Here is a 23,397-nt window from a genome sequence, read left to right as displayed (position 1 = left end):
CGGCTCGGGTTGCTTGTTCTGCAGGACAGGCCAAGTTCTAAGAAGCACCCTGTTTCCCACAGCGTATCACGGGCAATGTTGGTTTTGGGTTTTTTTTACATTAAAATATCAGTAAAGGGTTCCGGATGGAGCCTGAGCACTCCTGCTCCAGCCATTTTCCACAGGGTTGTTCTTCTCCCCCTTCCCCCCAATGCAGGTGGCATTGACGGCATGTGACTCTGGTCACCTGCTGGCTGACAAGGTTCTGAGGACACTGATGGGGCCCCAAGCACCCACGGACACCCTGCTCTTCTCCAAAAAGGAACTATTCAACAAAAGAACACTGATCTAGCCCATTCCTCTGCTGACTGATGACGCATTCTATGAGTATGGCTGCATCTCAATATTTCTCCAAGTCTTTTATTCTATTGCCTCTTCACCCCCATGACACCCCAGGAGGTGGGCTGGGCTGAGCTAATCCCGTGTGCCAGCCCAGAAACCAAAACACAGCACAGTTAGGAGACCTCTCAGATCCCCAATAATGAATGACCAAACACAGCAAATGCCCCCCAACCCAGTGCTATTTCCTTCCATCTGCAAACCTGAGAGCACGTAAACTCTCTGGGGGCCATGGGGGCTTTGGGGAGGTGTGGTGGGGGACAGATGGAGGGGGCATACCCTGAGCATCAGATTTGGCACCAGGCCACTGAACTCTGCTGGACACAAATCAGTTCACTTAAGTCAAACATACCCACCCTGAATTAAGTCAAACTGACCACTTTAAACTGACTAAAAATAATCATTTTGCAAAAAGGAAAACCATAGCTAGTAAAGTGAAGTAAGTGATCCCAGATCAGACATTGAGGTGCTAGCAAGGGAGGGCCAGACCTGGCATTAGCTCTTCCTGGCCTGGGAGGCTGGACCCGCTGGTGGGGATTGGACCGTCTGGGCTGGCCCCACCTCAGTGCATTCTGGGTAGAGGTGGATCTGCAGTGTTCCTCCCACCTGCCCTTCCTGCCCCTCCACCTGCAGGACAGTGGCGGTTTGGGTGACACCACAGACCTGAAAGCCGCTGGACTCCAGGAGTGCACTACACACCTGCTCCTTGGGGTCCAGGGCGGTGGGTGGGAGGGCGGAAATGAGGCCACCTGCCTCTTCAGGGATGCCCGCACTTAATCACCTGACACCCATCCCCGATCACTAACCCTGAGGTCCGCTCCCTTTGATTCGCCCGGCAAACGTGGGGGACACGCCGTCACCTTCCTTTACGGCCCTCTGTTCATCCGAAGCCTCGTCGATGTTGGATGGCCTCGCGGGGAGGTCAGGCGAGGTCACGAAAACCTGCTTGCCTGGCGTCCGAAGGTCGGCTGGGGTGCCGTATGCTTTGAAGGCAGGCCCTGGACTCCGGAGCTTGGCAGAGCTGTGTCTGCCTCTTACCGGTGGTTTGGTCCCAGGCCAATGGGCCTCCGCTTCCCATCTCACAAACGGAGATCTTGGGGGTAAATGTGCTTCCTTGCCTCCTTTGTTGCAAAGAAGACAAGATGGCAGAATATGCCGGCATGTAGCGCCCCCTTGTGTCTAATCTGGACTTGAACCCTGACCGCCTCTCTTGCTCGCTCTGTGACCTTGGGCAAGTGCCTTAACGTTTCTGATCCTCGGTTTCTCTCCGGGAAAAGCGGCGTCGAGGACTGTTGCGAGAACTCCGCCTCCTGTCTCAGCATCAGGTGGATCCATCTTGGCCTTCCTTCAAGATGCACAAAAATGTCCTTCGCTCACGGCGGTTTCACCTCTCCGGAGTCCTCCGCCCCAACCTGGGCTGTTTGATGACACAGTCGCTGATTTTTATGATGCACCCTAATTTCTCTGGCAAAAAAAAAATATCTGGCACCGGTCATGAACAGAGTGACGTTTTCTGGCCAATAAGCAGGTGGCTATCCCATTTCCATCCGCAGACTTGACCTCCTCGTGCCCAGGGAGGGGGCGTGGGGGAGGGGAGGGGAGGACTGGAGGGGCCTGATGTCACACAGCCCTACATAAGGGCCTCCTTTAGGCTCCTGCAGGCGGATTGGAAGCAGATGGAGGAATGAGTTAGATCCTGGCTGTGGGAATTTTTTTTTTTTAAAGTCAGCCACAGACACAGCTGTTGAGCAAAATGCAAACTCCACAAAAAAGCCCAAGCCTCAGACCCTTCAAGCAGAGGAAGAGCTTAGGTATAAAGTTCTCGGGTTAAAGCGTCTGGGTCAGCAGACGGAGAGGGGAGAGGAGGCAGGCTTCTCTTGCTATTTACTGACTCCTTTGTTCTTGAAACGTTCGCAGCAACCAGACAAGAGGAAGTTGCTGGAATCCGGGCAAAGTTCCCAAACAAGATCCCGGTAAGTCTCCATTGTACTTTTTGAAAAGGGTGCACACTCCTCTGTTCCTTGGAAACAAGAACAAGAAAAAAAAAACCCACTATCTCTCCCTGCTCTGAGATTCTCAGACACTGAGAGCTCCGAGTCGCATCCTCAGGGGCTGGAAACTCTCGACAGGTGGTGGTGGAACGCTACTCCAAGGAGAAGTTCCTGCCCCTGCTGGACAAGACCAAGTTCCTGGTCCCTCAGGAGCTGACCATGACCCAGTTCCTCAGCATCATCCGGTAGGTGGCGAGGTGCATGGGAAGGGGTTGTGGGGTGCCTCCTTGGCCTTTGTGTCCCCCTGTTGGCTTTGTTAGTTTGTTTGGTTGTGAGGATGGGGCGTTGCAGGACAATAGAGGGAAAAGGTTTCCTTTTGCGACTCACCTTTTATAATCTGTAGTGACTGGAAAAGACGTTCGGAGAGTGCCTCCGATTTTAAACAGGTGGGAGAACCCCTCGGATAATAAATCTAAAGAACGTAGAGCTTCCCATATTTCTAAGAATTTTCTAAAATTGCCTCGGCTGTGAACTAGTCCTGAGTATCTTTTCTTCCTGAGAGTGTGGATCACCCAGTCAGCATTTTACCAGGGAGACACAGCGCCTTTTCAGGGCATGTGCGCCCGGGGGTGGGGACCTCTTCAAAAGGTAAAGGTACCCTTCCCTGTTCGGAGAAGAGAGACAAGGATGGTATCCCCAAAACACACTCCTCCTGGGGACAGGGCCCAGCAAAGAAGATGTAGCTACTTTTAAAGCCTCAGAGGGTTATTACGTGGTGTCGTCAGACCCATGCCTTCAATACAAATGACTGTGAGTACCGTGCACATGACCCCGTGGGTAATTCTTCACAGGGCTGCAGTCTGCAGAGGCCGGCCCTTGGAAGCCTGGGTAGCTGCTGCAGCTTGCTTTTTCAAGAATTCATTGTGAATATATATTCGTTTCTGTTGCATTTGTTGTAATGAGCTGTTTGCAAGCATTCCGACGCCTCCCCTCAGAGCCTGGCAGAGCCAGGAGGAGCTGGAGGCGCGGGTGCTGGGAACTGAGCCTCCTCCAGGATCCACGGCCACGCGACCCATTCCCACGGCAGGGCAGCTCTCCCACGGCAGGGCAGCTCTTTCGTGCCCAAATTCAGCCGAGCGGGTGTCAGAGCGAAAACCTTTGGGGTTATGCCGGGAGGGGCGATCTGGTTATACAATGAATCAGGGCTGCAGCCACCAGTCTCCCACGGATGCAGGGACCACGCTCACCTGCAAGTTCAAAGCTCTGAGGCCTGAGTGGGTGGGCTGCACCTGCCTGGCCAGGTAGAGCAAATGATGTGGGCTGCAGGTGAGACTGAGCCTTTGTCTGTGTGTTCCGCCACCAGGCTGTCTGCCTTCTACTCCGGGATGAATCCAAACTCAGGTTGACATGTAAAGCATGTCCGGTTGAACTTTGCTGCTTCCCTGTCTCGTTGATGTGAACGTGAAGGGGCAGGGGAGGAGAGGGCACGCTGGGAGGCAGGAGATCCCTTCCAAAGGTCATGCAGGCTGTTTAACACGAGATGCTGGAAGAGAGGGGGGATCCCCTTTGTACCTCTGGGGAAATACCTTCAACCTCAGAGCAAAGAGAGGCTCACTTACTTAGCATTTTTGTGCTGGTATGTCTCTGGGTTAACAATGGGAAGGTTTCCCCCTTTCGGCCCGGCTAGGAGGCCTTGTGGCAGCTTAATCTCCACGGGAGGCATCCGGAGCAGCTCAGCCTTCTCCAGTGTCACACTACTGCGGATTCTGGGGCTGCTTCCCAGATCTGCTAAACCGAATCTCTGCGGTGGGGCCCAGGCATCTGCATTTTCAACAGGCCTCTCCCGGCGGATGCTCCAGTTTGAGGATGACAGGCTGGAGTGAGTTTTGGGTTAACCTTCTCCCTTCCTGCCCTTCCCCTTTGCCCCCGTGCCAGGAGCCGCATGGTCCTCGGGGCCACCGAGGCCTTTTACTTGCTGGTGAACAACAAGAGCGCCGTCAGCATGAGCGTGACCATGGCGGAGATCTACCGGGACTACAGGGACGAGGACGGCTTCCTGTACATGACCTACACCTCCCAGGAGATGTTCGGAGGCGCGTGGCCCGTGGTCCCAGGGGTGGAACGGCCTGGGGGGCAGGCCCCGCCCCAGACTGGCCCTCCCACCCAGGGGCCGATGCCAGCAGGGCCAACCAGGTCCCTCATTGACACGATGGACAGACAGACAGCTGGGCCTCCCCGCGGGAATAGCGCCAACCTGACCGGAGATGCCGGCAGCCCTGCTCCCTCCGGGGCGCACGCGCTGTTCCCCGCAGAAAACCGCGGAGCCTCCTGCGAGTTCTGTAGCTAACGGGTCTGCTCTGGGGCACAGGGGCTTACGGGGCGGGGCTTTGTGCCACGGCGGAGTCTGCTATAGGGGAGGCCGCAGGCCCTGGCGTGGGGCGTGTCCTGTGTGGCCGGAGTCCCGTGAGTTCGGTCACAGAGAATGGGGCTTGGGGTGGGGTCTGGAACCGAGGAGCCAGCGTGAGCCTAGGCGTGGTGGGGGTGGGGGTGGCAGGGGGGGTGGGGGGGTCCTTATCTGAGTCATTACAGAAATTGTTATATTCTACAGCATCCACTGGTCTCGGTTATTTCCCTTGTATTCTTTTGTCTGTGTCACGCAGATTTATGCCGAAGTTGTAACTTTTCAATACAAAGTAATGGAACCCATTTGAGTGTTGGCTGTGCACCAGGCATTATTCCCATCACTCCACTTCCCCTCCCGCCCCATCACAGCTCTGGGAGGTTAATCAGTATCATTTCACAGATGGGGAAACTGAGGCCTAAACAGTCAGAAATGTTTGTATGCGTCACCCCACACACAGTCTGCTGGGACCTGAAGCCACGCTCCTAGCCCCCTGCTGGGCTCCCCGAGTTAGGTGAAGGTACTCTGCAGGCTGAGCCGCCACTTAGCTTGAGCCCCGGAGCCCAGGGTAGGGAACGCGGCCCACGGGGCAGACAGAGTGCAGCGCGGCGCGGTGGCAGCAATCGCGGTGGGGCCTCTGGGCTGGCAGCAGCGGCACAGACATGCACCGTCTGACAGCCGTGCCCAGCACCGGCCCTCCCCCCAGCCTCCCCTATGTCTTTGGTCCTTCTCGAACCCCGGCATCTAAGACTGTCATCTCACTGCAAGCGCAGGGGTCCCGCCCTGGGTGGTAGCTGGGTGAGCTGTTGTGTTCTGTGTGGCGACCAAGATCCTTCCTGAGCAGCTTCCCTCCTAGTCAGCCTCTGGCTGCGGGAGACCCGTGGCACCCGCAGCCTTGCTGGTGATGGGCAGTGTCCGCTTTTCTGCTCATCTATGGCCAGCCCGCTGAAACTCATTGTGTCACATCCTCACGACTTCATTATGTTTTCGTGGGGTCTTTTGGGTAAGGGTTCTAGAGTCCACACGCATGTACACACACACACACACACACACACACACACACAAATACACCGTGTCTACAGCTGGTCTCTGCCCTGCACTGCAGGGACTCAGCCCGGAAGAACTGAAAGGCTGGGAGTGACCCGAACAGCTGGGAGCTGAAATCATCTGAAGGCTTCTTAATGCTCTTGTAATGCTCTTGTCTGACTCCGGCTGGGCTGACTCACAGCCTCGCAGCTGAAGCGGGGGTGGGGAGGGGGCACTGGAGTGGCTCCACGTGGCCCGTCTCCGCGAGGGTTCCAGCAGGGAGCACCCCGAAGGAGCAGCTGGAGAGCATGTGATCCAAGGAGCCGAGTCCGAAGCTGACCCGTGTGACAGTGATGAATTTCAATCGATTTCGGTCCAGATTTTTCGCTTTATTTTCTTAGCCTCTGCTCGGGTGGTTAGAATTAATTGGCAATTTGGGCTGCAGTAAATTAGGACCACTTTTCTCGTAGGCTATTCCTCATTTCCTATTGATTGTTACAAGTCTGTACAATTCAGTCATTAACTCTTTGTATGCTGTGTGTATTAAAAATAGTTACACAGCTCCTTTTGATCTTGTTTATGGCAGACTTTCTCATGGAAATGCCTTTTATTCTTATATGACCTTTTCCTTTGTGGATTATGAGGTTCATGGTCTTAACACAAAGGCTCTCCTGACCCCTAAATTATATATTAAAAAAAATAAATAAACCCTCCCTGTGTCCACTTCCAGCAGTATGATTTCATTTATGTTTACATGTAAGTGTTTGAACCAATTGGAATTATTTTCAAAATAGAAGTACCCAGGTTCCACTTTTTCCACATGCTTAACCAACTGTCACATGTGCCTTTAATAAATAACATCGTGTGGGGGAAGGGAAAAATGGTACTAAACAGCAATGGAAAATGCAATAAAAATTCAATATAAATAAATAAATAAGGGAATAATGCATCCGTGGACATTGAACTTGCTGTGATTGTCTGTCTGCTCACCATAATAACCCCGCCTCCGTAAGAACAGAGACTGAGTCTCTTGGATTCCGTGTGGCTTCCAGCAATGCTGGGCACATCTCAGGTGGCTGACGAATGCCGGGCGATAAATCAGAGAGCCCGGCGTGGACTTCAGAGGGAGACAACGGAATGAGTGGACTGTGTCCGCAGTTGTCTGCACAGGGACGAGGTCAGGCAGGGGAACCTTTTCTCCCCGTGCTTGTTGCAATGCATTTGTCATCCTCTCCTCACCCCAGAAAACTAAAGAGGGGCAGATAAAAAGCGTGGCTGTTTATGTCCCAGCTCACACAGGGCTTACAGCTGACCCCAGATTTCCCTGGCTGCCTAGGCTGGAGGTCAGCAAACAGCTGCCTTGGGGCGCCCCACCGGGGGCCCGTTTTTTGTAAGTAAAGAATTAGTGGAATGCAGCCCCATCCATTGGTTACTATTATCATCTCCAGCTGCTGTGGGGCTACAGTGGCTCAGTTGAGTAATTGTGATGACAGGCTTTATACCTGCAAGGCCTGGTGTGGGGGCAGGGGGCAAAAGTAAGTTAAATTACCAGCCATTATTACCTATAAGATAAACCATAAGTGAGGATATGAAATGAAAATAATAAGAGAACAAATAATACAAATAAGTAAGCATAGTAATAAGAAAAGAAATACAAACAATACAAAAATAAATAATACAAGAATAAATTGTTCTACATACTCACAGCTGTAAGCCCACTTTTGCCCACCCCTGTATTTACCATCTGACCCTTTCCAGAAGTTTGCTGACCCCCAACTGTAGGTTAACAGTTGTAACTTTACCATACGATATTGTGGAAGATAAATCACAGTAGAAAGAAGTTTCTTCTTCTCCTTCTTCCTCCTCCCCTTCTCCTCCTCCTCCTCCTCCTCCTCCTCTTCTTCTTCCCCTTCTCCTTCTTCTCCTCCTCCTCCTCCTTCTTCTTCGTGTTTTGGTCCTACATGAGACATGAAGAAAAGCGTTTCCAAGTCCGCTAGAGTCACTGACTTTGCATTGCCAAGTCCTGGGCTGGAGGAGTTTAACACAGAGTTCCCTACAGGTGTCTGTGTTGGTGTTCAAGGTCACAGCTCCATTGGTACTGGTCTTCCCCATGCTACTTACCTTTTGTGTGAAGAAAATACGTGCAGATGATTCAAAGTGTGCGTTGTGTGTTCGTACCTATTTCCCAGGAAACTCTGTCCAGGTTAGAGGACTTGCGCTTCCTACAGCAGACGGGTCCAAGTCACAGAAGACTAGGTCTAGGGTGGGGTTTCCCAGTTTCCATGCAGTTGACTTTGGGCAAATAATTCTTTGTCAAGGGAGGCTGCCACGAGCACTGTGGGATGTTTAGCAATATACCTGGTCTCCGCCCACTGGATGCGAGTGGCACTGCCCCCAAACCCCAACAGTGATACCAGGGAGGTCTCCAGACATCGCCAACAGTCCCACAGGGGCTGAAATTGCCTCCGTCTCAGAACCACGGGTCTGGGGGTCTGGAGTCTACTCCAGATTCCACATGGGGTCTGTAGGCCAGCAGCAGCCTCACCTGGGACCTTGTTAAAAGTACAGAAGCTCAAGCTCCTCCCGAAAACTAGTGGATCTGAACCTGGAATTTACCGAGGTCCCCCGGCTGACTCACAAGCACGTTGGCCTTTGAGACGCACTGGTCCAGGCCTCTGGGGAGGCGGCACCCGCACCGCAGCTGCATTCGCCTCGCCGCCCTGGGAAAGAGCGGTCCTTGTCCTTCATCTGACCCAGCTTGCGTCAGCTTTTGGAGCCCATCGCTGACCCAGGGCAGTGCGGTGTCCTGGGAAGAGCCGGGCTTTGTCATCAGGCAGGCTTGGGTTCAAAAGCAGGGGCTTCCCCTGTGGTCTGGGGCCCCCATTTGAAGAATCGCCGGTTTGTGCTTCAGAACAGGAAGACCTTCTGAGCAGGTTGTTGTCGAAAGATCAGCACACCTTTAGTTTCAAGACTTTCCAATCATTTATTTTGTGTGGGTTTCAACACAGTGATAAAATCGCCAAGGCAGCACGCTTCCGTCTGATAGGACTATACCCGAATTGCTTCCTCTGTCCCGGAAACTCCCCCTGGTCCAAACCTGTCTCCGCTGACCTTGAGGGCAGACCTGCAAAGCACCACCAGGAGGCGCCAACACCGCTTCATTAGGTACAGATGGCCCAGCAGTTTGTTGCCCGTAAACATAAATACCCCAAATGTAAAGTTCCTAATGGGTGTATCGGAAACCTCTGAGAGGCTAGCTCTAGCTAAAAGGGTGAGCAAACATAGAGGCGCAAGGGGCCCAGGTGGATTCGGGGAAGCAGGGTTGGCGAGTGGGCACCCCAGACCACCCTATGGGAAAGGAAGTCGGGAAATGGATAAAAGTAGAATTTCTAATAACAAGTCCTGGATGTCAATGTTATTTTATCCTTAGATGATGTCTTTTAACAATCACTTTATTCAGAAAGCTTAGCCACCACTGTGCCTCTCACACACTGAGCTATGTATGGTATTAGAGTGGCTTTTCAGTTCCCGGAGTGGCATTGTCACGTGGGCATCGACAGCGTGGACTCGTGGATAAAGGGGCAATGGGAACCCGAATGAGGGTGGGGGCCAGTGGCCAAGACTCCCCAGAGAACTGACTCAGCTTCCAAACTAACGATATGAAAAACAGGGCGCCCTGCATGGGGGACAGAAGATTTTCAGCTGGCGAAAACCGCCAGTCCCGATGCTAAGCACAACACGGACGGTATCTTGTGAATCTAAGCAGCATGGTTTCCTCTAAAGGCCACATCTTTCCAGGGAGCAACCCCTTGTGCCGGCCTCCAAAGATGTTGCCTTGTCTCCTCATCCCATGTCTTTGTCACTTCCTGTCAAAAACTTCAAACAATTGCTCTATCTAGCAATTGGAATGGAAGGGCAGATAAAGTGCTTCTCAGATAAGGTCAAGTTAAAGTTTATCATCACCAAGCCCTTATTTTATGAAATGTTAAAGGGACTTCTCTAAGAAAAAGAAGATAAAAAATATGAACAGTAAAAAGACAGCAAACTCACAGTTATTAACAACTACACCTAAAACAAAAGCAAACTAAGCAAACAACTAGAACAGGAACAGAACCACAGAAATGGAGATCCCGTGGAGGGTTAGCAACAGGGGGGTGGGAGGAGGAGAGAGGGGGAAAAGGTACAGAGAATAAGTAGCATAGATGGTAGGTAGAAAATAGACAGGGGGAGGGCAAGAATAGTATGGGAAATGTAGAAGCTAAAGAACTTACGACACATGGACATGAACTAAAGGGGGAGAATGTGGGTGGGAGGGTGTGTGCAGGGTGGAGGGGAGTGAAGGGCGGATATGAGACATCTGTAATAGCATAATCAATAAAATATATTAAAAATAATAACTTCAAACACTGGCTCATTCTTTCCAGTTTGACTCTTTTTTTTTTTTAACCTTTCAGTGTCATTGCTCATGTTTTTTTCACTCCTGGAGTGTCCCTCCCTCTAGGAACCAACTCCTCATCCTTCAAGGTTCAAGGCGACCTCTTGACTTGGTTCTGGGCTCCTTCCATTTTAATCTGTTTCACTCATTTATTTGGGATTTACAGTGATTTTAGAACTTTTAGTCAGTATTCACTAAGATCGTGAAGGATTTCTTATTTTTTAAAATTGTTATTCCTACTTTAAGAATGAAGAAGGAAGAGAAAGGAAAATGAAATAACGTTCTTGGAGGCACCGAGCCCGTGGACCTGCACACCAGTCTCAGTTGGGATTATGCTGGGTCCCAGACGTTGCACGCAACATACTTAGAGTAAAAAAAAAAAAAAAGTCATCCATCTGAAATCTAATTTAACTCACGTCCTTTATTTTATCCCCCCCTTTTTTTTTCTTTTTATTTTCTAAATCTGGTAACCCCATGTGTGGCTCAGACATGGGCTGCAGATGCTAAGTCTTGCACAGTGTGTTTGAACAGATATCACTTCACCCAGCTTTTGGGTCCCAAGCTTTGCCAGCTTATCTTCAAAACCAAGGCCAGCTGGCTCCTACCACCCCGGGCATGGGTGGCTGTCCCCCCCTCACCCCGTTCTTCCTGCGTATACACTTGATTCGTACCTTTTTATTGCATACGCCACAGTGTCAATGATCGCAGTTAGTACCTTGCCTGGCAGAATGAGTTAACTCATCAATATGAGTTTAACTCATCAATATGAGTTAAAATTGCATGTGTGAATTAACAAACGAATGAATGAAGAAAGCATTAGGAAGACTGTTTAAATTAAACAAGGAGACCATTCACCTGAGGTGGCTCTAATATCCTAGAGACCCATGCAAACAATCCCAAAATCTAAGCCTGGAAATGTCTCAAGATTACAAAATCAAAATGCTAAGGCTTTAAACTATAGCCCATCAATAATTTTCTTACTTTGTTTCCTGCTTTTCTCTATAAAAGCATCTTCTTGAGCTCCTGTTGGCGGAACATTCCTAAGCATTTCCGTATACATTGATTTTTCCTCAAATAAACCCTTAAAATGTTTCACACGCCTTAGTTTATCTTTAACAAGACAGTGAACATCTTTTCTGAATCTACTTGTTCAAACAGATTCCTGTTGGCTTGGGGATGACAGGGAAGTTGCTGGAACAGGAGAGCAGAAGCGAAGACACTGGGAAACAAGGGGGGCGGCGTAATTAATGGGCCAGGACTTTGGTGTCCGAAACACCTTCACACAAATACTAACAAACCCTGGATGTTCATATCACGAGATCAGGTCAATAAAGGGGAAAAGGAATGAACAACTACAATATTTTTGGTGATTGTATAAGCTTAGATTTTCAGGCAGTTCCGAAGACTTGAGAAAAAGTGATTTTCAGATATCCCCCTGAAGGAATTACCAGATGAGGCGTGGAGGGCGGGGGTGGGGGTGGGTGGGACCAAAGGAGCAGAGTTGCCCCTCCCTTTATTCTTCAGGACGAACCACCTAAAAACTGGGTTTCTGAGTAGATCTGGGCACACCCAAGAGGAGACTCAGTGGTCGGCAGGTTCTGAGCCAAAGGCGACATTAGCCCTGGGCTCAGGGGAAGCAGCTTCTGCCCCTCCCTCAGGACCTATGGGAACCTGAGTTGGAGCCCATCCCACAGTAAGAGGCGATCAGAGATAACCTCTCTCGACCCACCCATAAGGCAGGGCAAGCTTCTATTTACTAAACATCCGGGCTTCTTATGGTCCTGCAATGACACTTAGAAGCCCCTGAGGTGCCTTGCCTCATCTTCAGCTGAGATTATTTTATAGACGAGTTCCCTTCCTGTCCTGAACCTCTCCTGCCTGTGGGCTCTCCAACGTTCTGAGTACTGGGGAGATCTCATGCATATATGTGTAACTGTGGTTATCTTCTCTTGTTAATCTGTCTCCTGGAGATTTAATTTCCAGGTCGGCTGGAAGAACTTGGAGGGTAGCGGGAGTTTCTTCCTCTCCCACAGGTTCTAACACTGAACGCTTCCTGACAGCAACGAGCTCAGCTCTTTCCATGAAAGGTTTTAGGTGAACCTCACAATAATCCTACGCGGTAGGCACAGTCATAATCCCTGTTTTAGAGATGAGACATTGAGAGGTGGTGATAGGGGGCTTAAGACTTGGAAAATTTTAGTTTAAGGTAAATAGCCATAAATCTAGCAAGTGATGTGTGTGTTAAGCTCTTTGTTTCAGGAACTACAGATAAGGCCCATCGGGCGCCTGAGAAAAAGCGGCTGACCTTCTGGGGTGCTGGCTGGAGATTACCACCTGGAGACATCCATACCAGGCAACTACCCCTCCCCCTTGGAATTTCAAGGCTTTTGCCAACCTGTTTGTCTTCCCCCAACCCCCTTATAAAAGACCTGGCCAGGAAAGAAAGGGGAAGGTGGTTTGTTAGGGTATGAACCCGCCATCTTCTCAGGATCGCAGGCCATCTGAATAAAGTGCCTATGAAAGATTCAGTCGCTGTCATTGCTTATTGGATTTAGTAGTGACAGGCAGCCCGAATGCTGGTGTCTTTACCGGTTACAGTGGGAGGTTAAGGAAGGTCACCAGGCCAGGAAGGAGAATGGCTGGAATTCTGCACTGCTCCGTCAGACTCCAGAACCCAGTCTTCTTCTCAGGCATCACCTGCGGGAGTCTTACGTTCACTCAGGATCCCGAACAGACACGACTGTCCTGCCCACTGGCCTTGGGACAGCTGACCTTTCTGTCTGAGCTGCCCTCGTCTGGGGGACGCTGTCCCCCCACTGCACCCCACCCCACCCCACCCCATGGTGGCCCAGACTCCCTGTAACCCAGGCTGGATCCACGTCTCTGGGAGGCTGGGGGTGGTTTACTTGGGGACTGCATGTCCAAAATTGAGGCATCTCGCTCTTGAATTTACTCACTTTAAAAATCTTAATATTAAATTTAAAATTGTAAAACACTTCGTTTACACAGGTGTGTCTCCCAGGAAACCACAGTTTGAGGATGGGCAAGAACTTTATTCTGTGTCCCTAGAGCGGCCCACAGCCTGCCACTGCAGAAATGCGCCCCCCTCAGGCTTGCAACACCCCACTGGCTCCTGGTTCTTAATGAAAAGTAAAATAAAATTTAAAAAATGATTTATTTCATTTTGAAAAAGAAAAGCACTGTGTCCTCTCATTCTCACAGCCCAGCCCGGCCACGATGCCCAGATGGACGCCGGATACACCCTCACTTCCCCGATGTGTCACCTTCAGCCCTCCGGGATCGAACTCCCCGCCTGGCCTCCTTTCTTGGGCAGCTATTCCTTAGACAGAAAGCTGCAGGCAGATATTTTATTTACGTTTCATGGAGTTTCCTCACCTGTGCCCGGAGCCCGGGGTAGACAGTGTGTTTCAGCCAATGGTGCTTCTCCTCCTGGCTTCCCCTTTGTTGTAAGCGGAGTAGAGGTGGGTCCCAGCTCCAGCCCGGCTTCGCATTACTCCGACCGCGTTTGTCACCTTCCGTGGAGGCTCCGAATCAGCCCGAGAAGAGCAGCCTCCCAGCCCCCTGCCTGCCCTGGAGAGACACAGGCCAGCACCAGCTGGGCGTGGCTGGCAACCATTTCCAGCGGGGAAGGCAGAAGTTCGGGAGCTGTGACAACCAGACTTATTTATTTGGATGTGGGACCGGATGGGCCTTGGGAACCTTTTTAAAAATCCCAGCGCCTTTTTTAGCATCGTTTAGAGACATAGCTAATGTAACTGCGTGGCACAGAAGTGGATTCCATGCATGATGTCTGGGGTGCCGCTTTCCCTGGGGGAAGGAGCCCGTGTCTGGGGAGCAGCTGGCAGCCGCCACACCCGGGCAGACATTGTGGGTTTCATCGCCCAGGGCGTGGGGTCAACAGGCTTTTTCTCCAAAGGGGGCTGATGGCAAATACTTTAGGTCCCACACTCTCTGACACGGCTCTGCCCTTCCAGCTCCAAGCAGCCAGCAGCAGCGAGTACATGAACAGGCATCGCTGCATTCCAGTAAAACCTCATTCATGGACACCAACGTTCGAGTTTAAAATAATGTTTCACATATCTTGGGATATCATGTTTATTTATAGGTTCCCCCCCAACCACTGGAAAATGTAAAAACCATTCTTAGCGTGTGAGCTGTATGCACCAAGCCAGGCGACAGGCTGGATTTTGCCCATGGGCCCACAGTTGGAGGAGGGACCCAACTGGCTTAGTGGCACTCCTTGGGCATTCCTTAACCTCCCTGGAAGGGTTTATTAAACAAGATTCCCAGGCCTCATCCTGAGAGTTTCTGATTCAGAAAACTCGGGGAGGGGCCTGACTAGTTCTAACAGGTTCCCAGGTGATCTGTTGCTCAGGTCAGGTGACCACACGCCCGGTCCCAGAAGCCTAGAATGGCCCCTGTCTTGCTTTCCCCAAGAGTGCTCCGGTTTCAGCCCTGCTGGCCGTCACTGGTGTGTGAGGGCTTACAGGTGTCACCTACATTCTGAGTTAGCTGTGACTGTGGCCCAGGAAGTCCCAGGGCAGGCCTCCATCGGAGGTGCCTCGGGCCAGAGGGCAGGAAGAATTCCCATCCAGCTGGGCAGCTGGTGGAGAGCAGGGTGCGATGCAGAATCTGGGAGAGCCTGAGGCCCCTAGGAGTGCCTGGGAAGGGACCACCTGAACCTGGTGTGGGGTTTGTGTCCTGGGCGCCCCAGCCCCAGCAGGTGGGAGGAGTGGGGAGCAGACTCCTCCCACACCCCCACCAAGGAGGCCACTCTGAGGTGTGTGTGTGGGGCCAATGACTGAACCCCACCTTGATTTCTGCAGGAACTTTCTTCCCAGTGACAAGAAAACCCAGGGCTGTGAAAACAGGATCCAAGGGGGAGGGGGCTGTTTTTAAATTGTGTTTGATGTATGTTTTCATTTGTGGTTGTTTTCTATCTATCACCAAAGCTCTTTCATGCTGGTTTGGCACCCGGGAACTGGGTGTCTGACTCCTGGAACAGCAGGTGGTCAGGTGAGCTGCGCAGTCCCTCTGTGATGTAGGCTCCCGTTACTACTGTAAGGAAGGAAAGCTTTTCCTCTGCTCTCTCAGGTCCAGGTCCTGGGAGCCTTTGAACTGAACTAACCAAAGACAAGCAGGCCCTGGTCAGGTAGCTCAACTGGTTAGAGTGTTGTCCTGATACACCAAGGTTGCGGGTTCAATCCCCAGTCAGGGTACATACAGGAATCAACCAGTGAATGCACAAGTAAGTGGAACAACAAATCAATGTCTCTCTCTCTCTGAAATCAATGAATAAAAAGTTTAAAAATAATAAAACCTTTAAAATATAATAAAATAAAGACAGATAAACGAGAGAAAGGCACATAGTTTTCATTCATATTGACACGCAGGGGGCAGCTCACAGAATAGTCGTGAAACTCAAAGACGTGGTCACACGTGGGGTCGTCACACAGGACAGGCGCTTGGGCTCCGGGGGACGACAACTCCTGAATGACTGGGAAATGCGGGGTGGGGCAGAAGCAGGTTTACAGCTGTGAGTACATGCAACAGAGTTTATTCTTGTGTTATTATTGATTCATTCCTGTAGTATTTTCCATACAAAGCACTGCACACCTGCTTTCGCCCCACCCTGCACCTGGGGAAACTCGTGAGAGCCAGGGTGATGTTCTTGAGGTCTCTTTGTGCAGACTCGTCTCTCCACCTCGGGCGATCAGAGTTGCTCTCCTCATGGGCGCCCAGGGCATCCCTTCCCAAAGGGACATTTTTTTCCCTGCTTTTAGGCAGGCAAAGAAGCACAGAGAGCTGTTTCTGTGTTTGTTGATTCTCAATTGCCTTCAGCTCAAAATAGCGCATATACCAATGCATACACTCCTGCTGTATTTTGGGGGCGGTGTGTCCTGCCTCCCTTCACGATTGTCATCACGGACTTGGGAGCCGCCCTGCTGGGAGGTGGATGATGATGTTTCCCCACCCACTGTGTGACTTGGTAAAGTTCCTGAAAAGTCTCTACGCCTCACAGCCCTCGTCTGTAAAAGTGGAGATAAAAATAGCACCTACTTCACAGACTTAATGGAAATTTAACAAGTCAGTGTGTGTAATGAGCTTCAATAATGCCTGATAAAGACAGATTAGGCAGTAAGCAAACATTACCTACTACTGTCAGGCAGCCGGCCTGCTGGGCTTCCCTGCACGGGACAGTCTCCAACGGAAGGCTCCTATATTTTCTGGGAGGATTTTGTTTAAAAAACAAATCTCCCTATGTATTTCCATCTTCTTTTTTTTTAAAGATTTTATTTATTTATTTTTTTAGAGACAGAAGGGAGGGAGAAAGAGAGAGAGAGAGAAACATCAATGTGCGGTTGCTGAGGGTCATGGCCTGCAACCCAGGCACGTGCCCTGACTGGGAATCGAACCTGCGACACTTTGGTTCGCAGCCCGAGCTCAATCCACTGAGCTATGCCAGCCAGGGCTTTGCATCTTCTTTAATTTCTCTCAGCAGTATTTTGAAATTTTTTAAAAAACTACCGCAAACATTTTATTTTTTATTTATAATTTAATATTTTACTTTCTTTTCTTATCTTTCAATTATAGTTGACATTCTGTGTTCCGGTACTTCTAAAAAAATTCCAGCTTTAGAGTCTGGCATTAAGACTCAGCGGACAAAAGACCTTGGGCTTTGGGAACAGCTGAGAGACCTTTAAAGGGTGCTGGTCCGTTCTGGTGACTCCTCTCGCTGGGCACATTCAGGTTCCCACTGCCCAATCCCTAACTTGGGCTGCAGGACCTCAGGTGGCCTGAGAAAGGCAGCAGAACGTGCCATTATACAGGACCCGCTGGAGCTGCTCAGTGGGTCCTGTTAGTAAGAGGCATTGGCTGGCCGCATTCCCTAACACTTGCTACCATTCACTGAGAGCCTACTATTCACTCAACAAGCACTGACTGAGCACCTACTGTGGGCAAAGCCCTGGACTTGGCACTGAGTCAGAGCAATGGACACAACAGCCAGAAAGCCCTGCTCTCATAAATCACCAGGGGCTCTGATTATTGTGTTGCAACTTTGTGTTTGGATAGAATTCAAATGTACAGACACGTTGCAAAAGTAGCCCACGAACTCCCCACGCCCTTTACCAAGATGGACCCATCAATGTCATTGCACCCGTTTTGAGAGAAAACTTTTCTTTAGTTGTTACATTCATTGAATAAAGTTAGAGAAATTTTGGTACAGGAGGATTTGGGGGTTCACACAAGTTTGCGATATTTAGTGCGACGTCCAGTTAGTTGCTGGGGAATGTTTTCTTCCTCTCGCTCCTACTCATGAGTCACCGAGCTGACCGCAGTGCCCATAAAGCAGGTGACTGCACCCTCAGTGTGGTGCTCAAGGAACAACAGAGAAGTGTGTTTTAATAACTGCTGGGGGAAGACATCATGCACAAGTAAAATCACGCTATTCCCCTTTCGCTCCTCTCACAGCGAACAGCTGTGACTGAACTTATTTTTGTTACCAGGATTAGCGAACATTTTCCCTCGCCCGGTTTCCATTTCCCTCCTGGCGAAGTCTTGCCCTCACCCCCCCACCCCAGCCCAGCTCCATAGGAACAGTGCCTGTTCGCATACTCAGCTGCCTTTACGATTGCATCATTTGTGAGCTCCGGTTGCCATGGCGGCAGGAGGGCTTTGAAGGGTGTGTTTCCCTTTGTGAAGATCGTTTTGCATTCCTCACCTCAGCCGCTAAGCGTTCTGGGCTGATTGACTATTCAGATGTCCTTCATTAACGTTCACATCAAGTAAAACTCTTTTATTGTTCCAAGCAACTTTTCACCCAACACTTTAATCCAGAGCTGCCACGCTGCACACTTCCAGGGGTTTCCATTCCCCGTGTGGTCAGTGGAAGTGGAGCCCCCTGGAGGTGTGCGGTCCAATCAAGCGCCACTCTCCCCTCCTACCGGCAGGAGCTTTCGGACGATGCTTACTTACTTGCTCAGGACTTTAAAACCCCTGAGGGCTTGTGATGTGTATTGGACAACTACTTCTTGGGCATTTCTGAACCCCGAGAATAGGTAAAAATGGTCTGAGTTCACAAGAGAGGAAATCTAAATGGGCTGTAAATGCCAAAGGTTTAATAATGGTTCTAGAAATTCCAGTAGAAACAACACTGAAGTTTTTTTCATGCAGTAGATTAGTGAACATTTTTAGAGCGCGAAGCTAGGAAGACAGGCTCACATAGAAGCCGTGCCCCCCTCCCCTTCTGGAGCATGCAGGAACCGGGGACCCTGTCTTCTTCGTGCTAGTGGCTCACTGCTCTCATCGGGAACTGCAGAGCCCGCTTCCCTTGGTCCCCAGACAGCGCGGATCAGGTGCAGGGGTGCGGCCTTGGGCCTGGAGGGGTGGCCAGCTGCAGGCTGACAGCGGGGCTCCGGGTGCAGCAGGAAGTCAACGTGTCCACACGGAATCACGAGAGGCTCTTTGTGGAGTGGGGCAGGGGCGGGGAGAGAAAGGGACGTGGTCCACAGGCTGTGACCCGCACGGAAGGTCTGCAACTTCAAGGCGCTCAAGAACTCTGAACTTGAACCAGGCCTTCTGGGTAAAGATGAAGGTACATTGGTCATGGTAGGTGGATAGGACATATTTTATTGAACAGTTTGCAGCTTGATTTATTTTAGGTAATTACACATACGGTACAAGGCCCCCACTTGGGCTGCTGGCTTCGGGTCTGTTCGGCTGGGTTTAGCTGCAATTGGTATAGGACAATGTATGGCAAACCTTTTTTAATAAAGATTTTATTTATTTATTTTTAGAGAGAGAAGGGGGGGGAGAGAGAGAGAGAAACATCAATGTGCGGTTGCTGGGGGTCATGGCCTGCAACCCATGCATGTACCCTGACTGGGAATCGAACCTACGACACTTTGGTTCGCAGGCCTCGCTCAATCCACTGAGCTACGCCAGCCAGGGCTTGCAAACTTTTTATAATTTAAAAAGTGGGGGGAGGGAGATGTAAGGGGACTAAGTGGTAATGGAAAAAAACACAATAAAGTTTAAATTAGAAAAAGTATTCCTAATCACTCACTCAGAAATTCCCTATGCAGAAATTTACGACATAAACACAGTCACATAAGTGATATAAGTACACACAGTTTTAAGGACAAGGATGGTTACAGTATCTTCATGCTTATGGTGACAGCAATGGCAGCAAACTGTGCCCAGTACTTCACCGAGCACTGAAATACTCTCACTGAATCCCCGCAACTAGGTGAGATTAGTGCTATTACCTCCATGTGACAGAAGAGGAAGCTAAAGAAAATACCTAGTTCCCATGAATCTGGCTTATGAGTGACAGCCGGAGAGCTGGGATTTTTTTTTTTCAACTTTCAGTTACATTTTTCAAATGTAAAGTCTGTACATATGCGTCTACTGTACTACTGCTTTTTTCACCTGCATGTGAAAACTAAAAAACAAAAACAAAAACAAAACAAAACCCGAGCTAAATGATACCGGGCACAGACCGATGGCTGCCAGAGGCCTTGGGGCTCGGGGGCGAGAGAAGTGGGAGAAGCTGGTTGAAGGTCACATTTCCAGCAATAAGATAAACTAAGTCCTGGGGGTGTAAGGCACAGCACGGCAACCCCAGTTAGCTCTGAAGTGTGTACTTGAAAGTTGCTAAGAGAGTATATCTTAAAGGTTGTCATCACGAGAAAGAAATTCAGTGAGATCATGGAGTTGTGTGGTATCTTGCTTATTGCAAGTTGCTGATCCAGGGCCAAACCTCACTGAAGATTAGCTTTCCCAGTGCCCCACCCAAGAGAGCAGAGACCTCTCCTCCTCACACTTACTCAAGAAAAAAATAACATTGTTCTTATAGGGTTTTCTGATAAAATGCTTTCCTTTGCATTATCTCATTTAGTTTTCAGGCACGTGAAATAAGCCAGGTTTCAAATAATTGGCCCTAGGGCCAAATGTGGCCCCAGAATGGTTTTTGACTCAAAATGTTTTAAAATAGTGTAAGTGGTTGCTGTGATTTAGAAACCAAGGAATTGCCTACAACACCCAGACCTACAGGTTCTCCTGAGAAGCCAGACGCAAGGAGCTGGGGTCCAGGCTGGAACTGGCTGCTGCTGCAAAGCCCTTGACCCCATTCGATGATAGTTCGTGTGTTTTACAGTCCGCCACATTTTTCGTGCACCCGATTTTTCTCCTTCTTGGCTCCAGGTAAAGACATTGAGAGTGCGGTTTTTCAGAGTTCGAGTGGACTAGCCCAGCAAGCCCTTCCAGCCATACCCTTGAACTTCACCTCCCTGCAGTCATGGCAGGAATTCAGGGTGTTGTTCTGAGAGCACAGGAGACGCACACACACCTGCCTTGACACGATTTGCATTTTAAAGTCCTCCTGCTAACTTTTTAAAAAATCTTTAGCTCTCCCTAGGGGCCCACCTCATGACCCTTCACAGAGCATGGGATTCATCTGTCAGCCCAACAGTCTCCTTTGGCCACCCCTCCCCACCCCCTCACCTCCCGGGCGCGTCTCAACATAATGGCACAGCCCAAGGGCACGCTTCTCACTTGACATCATTGAAGAATGTGTAGCGATTTATAGACTGACCGTTTCTCAGGGATGACGGGGGGAGGAGGGTTGGCACTGTACATCACAGCAAAAAGTTAAAAATCTCTCACAGATACAGAGAACAGACTGGCAGCTGTTAGAGAGCGGGGGTTGGGGAATGCTGGGTAAGAAAGGTGAAGGGACTACGCAGCAACAACAACAACAACAAAACCCCAACTGGCAGACAGGAGCATGGTGATTTCTGGAGGCCAAGAGGGGTGGGGGCAGTAGAATGGGACAAAAGGCAGATAAATGGGGTGAACAGACAGACACTTGGGCTGGCGAACACAATGCAACAGGCAGATTTGTGCGTGTGAAGTCTCTACCTTTATTAACAGATGCCACCCCAATGCATTCAATGAAAACACCTCTGAACAGCCCCCTCCCAAAGCTCCACCACAAGCACCAATGGCCCAAGTTCATTTTCTCATAAAAGCATCGAAGACCTCCACCTCTCTCTCTGCCACCCCTCCCTCTCACCTCCGCCTGCACCCCCTCACCCCATCACTTTGTGATTTAGTCCTTGCCGCCAGGTGAATTAGTCCAGGTGGGGAAGATGGTAGTGGCTTTGGTCTGCTTGGGGCAATCCTTTCCTTCCTCTTAGGTTCCCGTCTGTGTAGCCATTCATTATTCACAGGGATAGACCTGTTATATTCTTTGGTCTTACAACTGATCTAAGACTTTCACACATAAAATATTTGACGGCAAGACAAGAGCCCCCTCTCCCTCAGAGGAAACACACGCTATTTTTGACAATACCTTGAGGAGACCCAGTCGAGACCGCCCTTGAGATTTGTCAGCACGAGCTGGAGGGCCTTGCTCCACCGCTCCTCCGTGTTGGACTCGCTTCTGATGGAATAGCATTCCCCGCTGGCCCCGGGCTCCTCGATCAGGCCTTGCCTCGCGTGCACCCGGCAGGGCATGCAGACGCCGGGCTCCTCGCCTCGCTCGGCTTCCTTCTTGAACTGCTGCATGCAGTCCAGGAAAGCCAGCATGGCGCGGTCGAACTCGCGGCACGAGGGACCGCCCCGCCCCTGGTGGAAGAACAGGGGCAGCTCAATGGAGTCCTTGCTTAAATACTGCAGACGGGAACGGGTCCCGCAGGGGATGAGCCGGAACCTCCGGAACTGCAGACCGACCTTGCGAGACAGGGCCAGGAGCAGCAAGGCGGCCTGCCCCCAGGCCGCACTGATCTCTCCCCAGCCCACGGGGACAGCGGGCAGGCAGCCCAGTCTGAAGCTATTGATACTGGCCAAGGGGCCGTCATCTCGGATCTCAAACGTGGCCCTCCAGGCGTTGGTTTTCTCCAGCCAGGCTAGCTGGGCTTGGGCATACCGCAGCTGGTTCTCCACGCTTTGGAGCTCGTCAGACAGGTCCAGCTGTTGCCACAGCAGCTGACTGTAGTCCCGCCGGTACTGCCTTTCCTGCTGCTCTTGCAGCTGGGTCTCCGCCTTCGCGGCCTCCAGAGCCGCAGCTGCTCTCTCTCGGTTCTTCTCCGTCTCCTCCAGCTCCCGGACCAGGCGCGCTTCCTCCCGCTCCGCGTCCTTCAGCTCCTCCTGCAGCGCCTCCCTCCGGTCCTCGTCAACTCGCTCCAAACGGCGTTTGTAGGCCTGGACATCCGATTCGGAGGTCAGGAGCTGGCTGTCCAGGTGCTCCAGGAGATTGTCAGTACACTCCTGACACAGGGCCTGGTCCCCATCTCCTTCGCCAGAAAGGATGTCGAAGGTGCCCTGAACGGACAGCTGGATGCTGTGGAGAGTTCTCCCGGAGCTCAGCTTCCCAAGCAGGGTGAAGATGCCGGAACAGGGCCCGGACACCCTACTGTTGCCAGGGTGGGTCCTGCCAGAGGCACCGTTTTGTACATCTGTCTCCATGGTGGAGGTGGAGCCTTCCTCTGGAGCGTCTCTCGGCTCCCAGTGAGCTGAGGGCAGCTTCGAAGCTGCAGGTTCTTGGCTGGTGTCAGGGCCCAAGGCCTCGCCGGACTGAGTCCGCCTCAAGGGCTGGTAGCAGCGCTGGCAAAAGAAGCGCAGCAAGGACATGGGTGGCGGTCTTGAATCACAACTTCAACTCTTAGGTTTCCCCTGGCTCCCCAGTTACCCCTTCCTTTAGGCTTTTAAAGCTTCTTTAGAGGAGTGATGCTTTTAAGATGCAAGTCACCCGTCACCCTCCCCCTTCAGACCTTGCCACGGTACCCTCCTTACATACCTGCGGACCTCCTTTAGCCGTTTTGGATAGGTGGGTCTTCTCAGAGGCAAATCCAATCATCTCACTTGCCGTTAATGCCTTCCAGGCATATCCGAAGGGTAATCTTTCTCAAACTAAAACCCAATCATGGCACCTCCCTCCTTAATACATTGAATGCCCTTATCTAACCTTAAGATAAAGTCTGAGCATCTTAACCTGAGACCAAGGTCTCCGGCCGTGCTTCCAGCTTCTTCTGTCCCCACTTCCTGCCACTCTCAACCACAGGCTCCTCCGAGTTCCTGAAAACTAAGTGCCTTTCAATTCTTCCAACATATCCTGTCGTTCCCTCTGACTAGAGCACTCT

At 50.9% G+C, this 23,397-nt stretch overlaps 2 protein-coding genes across 3 annotated transcripts; one reads left to right on the top strand and one right to left on the bottom strand.

The window, feature by feature from the left end:
• The first annotated feature begins 1,967 nt into the window (after nt 1–1,967).
• MAP1LC3C (microtubule associated protein 1 light chain 3 gamma) lies at nt 1,968–5,162 on the top strand. Of its 2 annotated transcripts, none has more exons than XM_036016095.1 (4): nt 1,968–2,204; nt 2,296–2,351; nt 2,508–2,614; nt 4,305–5,162. In XM_036016095.1, the coding sequence occupies exons 1-4, from the start codon at nt 2,132–2,134 to the stop codon at nt 4,714–4,716; spliced, it is 648 nt and encodes a 215-aa protein (XP_035871988.1). In that variant the 5' UTR covers nt 1,968–2,131; the 3' UTR covers nt 4,717–5,162. The 2 variants fall into 2 exon arrangements, with proteins under 2 accessions (XP_035871988.1, XP_028387218.1); XM_028531417.2 differs by having other exon boundaries at nt 1,975–2,189.
• Nucleotides 5,163–21,592: 16,430 nt separating this feature from the next.
• Nucleotides 21,593–22,888, bottom strand: BECN2 (beclin 2). The gene has a single exon (XM_028531142.1). The coding sequence runs from the start codon at nt 22,886–22,888 to the stop codon at nt 21,593–21,595; it is 1,296 nt and encodes a 431-aa protein (XP_028386943.1).
• Between the last annotated feature and the right edge of the window lie 509 nt (nt 22,889–23,397).

The sequence above is a fragment of the Phyllostomus discolor genome, chromosome 15 (genome assembly GCF_004126475.2).
Source record: "Phyllostomus discolor isolate MPI-MPIP mPhyDis1 chromosome 15, mPhyDis1.pri.v3, whole genome shotgun sequence".
In the NCBI taxonomy this organism is placed as follows: domain Eukaryota; kingdom Metazoa; phylum Chordata; class Mammalia; order Chiroptera; family Phyllostomidae; genus Phyllostomus; species Phyllostomus discolor.
Note: the sequence above shows the minus strand (reverse complement) of the source record. Positions and strands in the feature narration are given on the sequence as shown.

Bases quoted from the DNA above. Each gene is read 5' to 3' on its own strand.
- MAP1LC3C (XM_036016095.1), top strand. From the start codon at position 2,132: ATGCAAACTCCACAAAAAAGCCCAAGCCTCAGACCCTTCAAGCAGAGG. The intron at 2,205-2,295 runs GTTAAAGCGTCT...AAACGTTCGCAG, and splicing joins CTTAGGTATAAAGTTCTCGG to CAACCAGACAAGAGGAAGTT. The intron at 2,352-2,507 runs GTAAGTCTCCAT...AACTCTCGACAG, and splicing joins AGTTCCCAAACAAGATCCCG to GTGGTGGTGGAACGCTACTC.
- BECN2 (XM_028531142.1), bottom strand. From the start codon at position 22,888: ATGTCCTTGCTGCGCTTCTTTTGCCAGCGCTGCTACCAGCCCTTGAGG.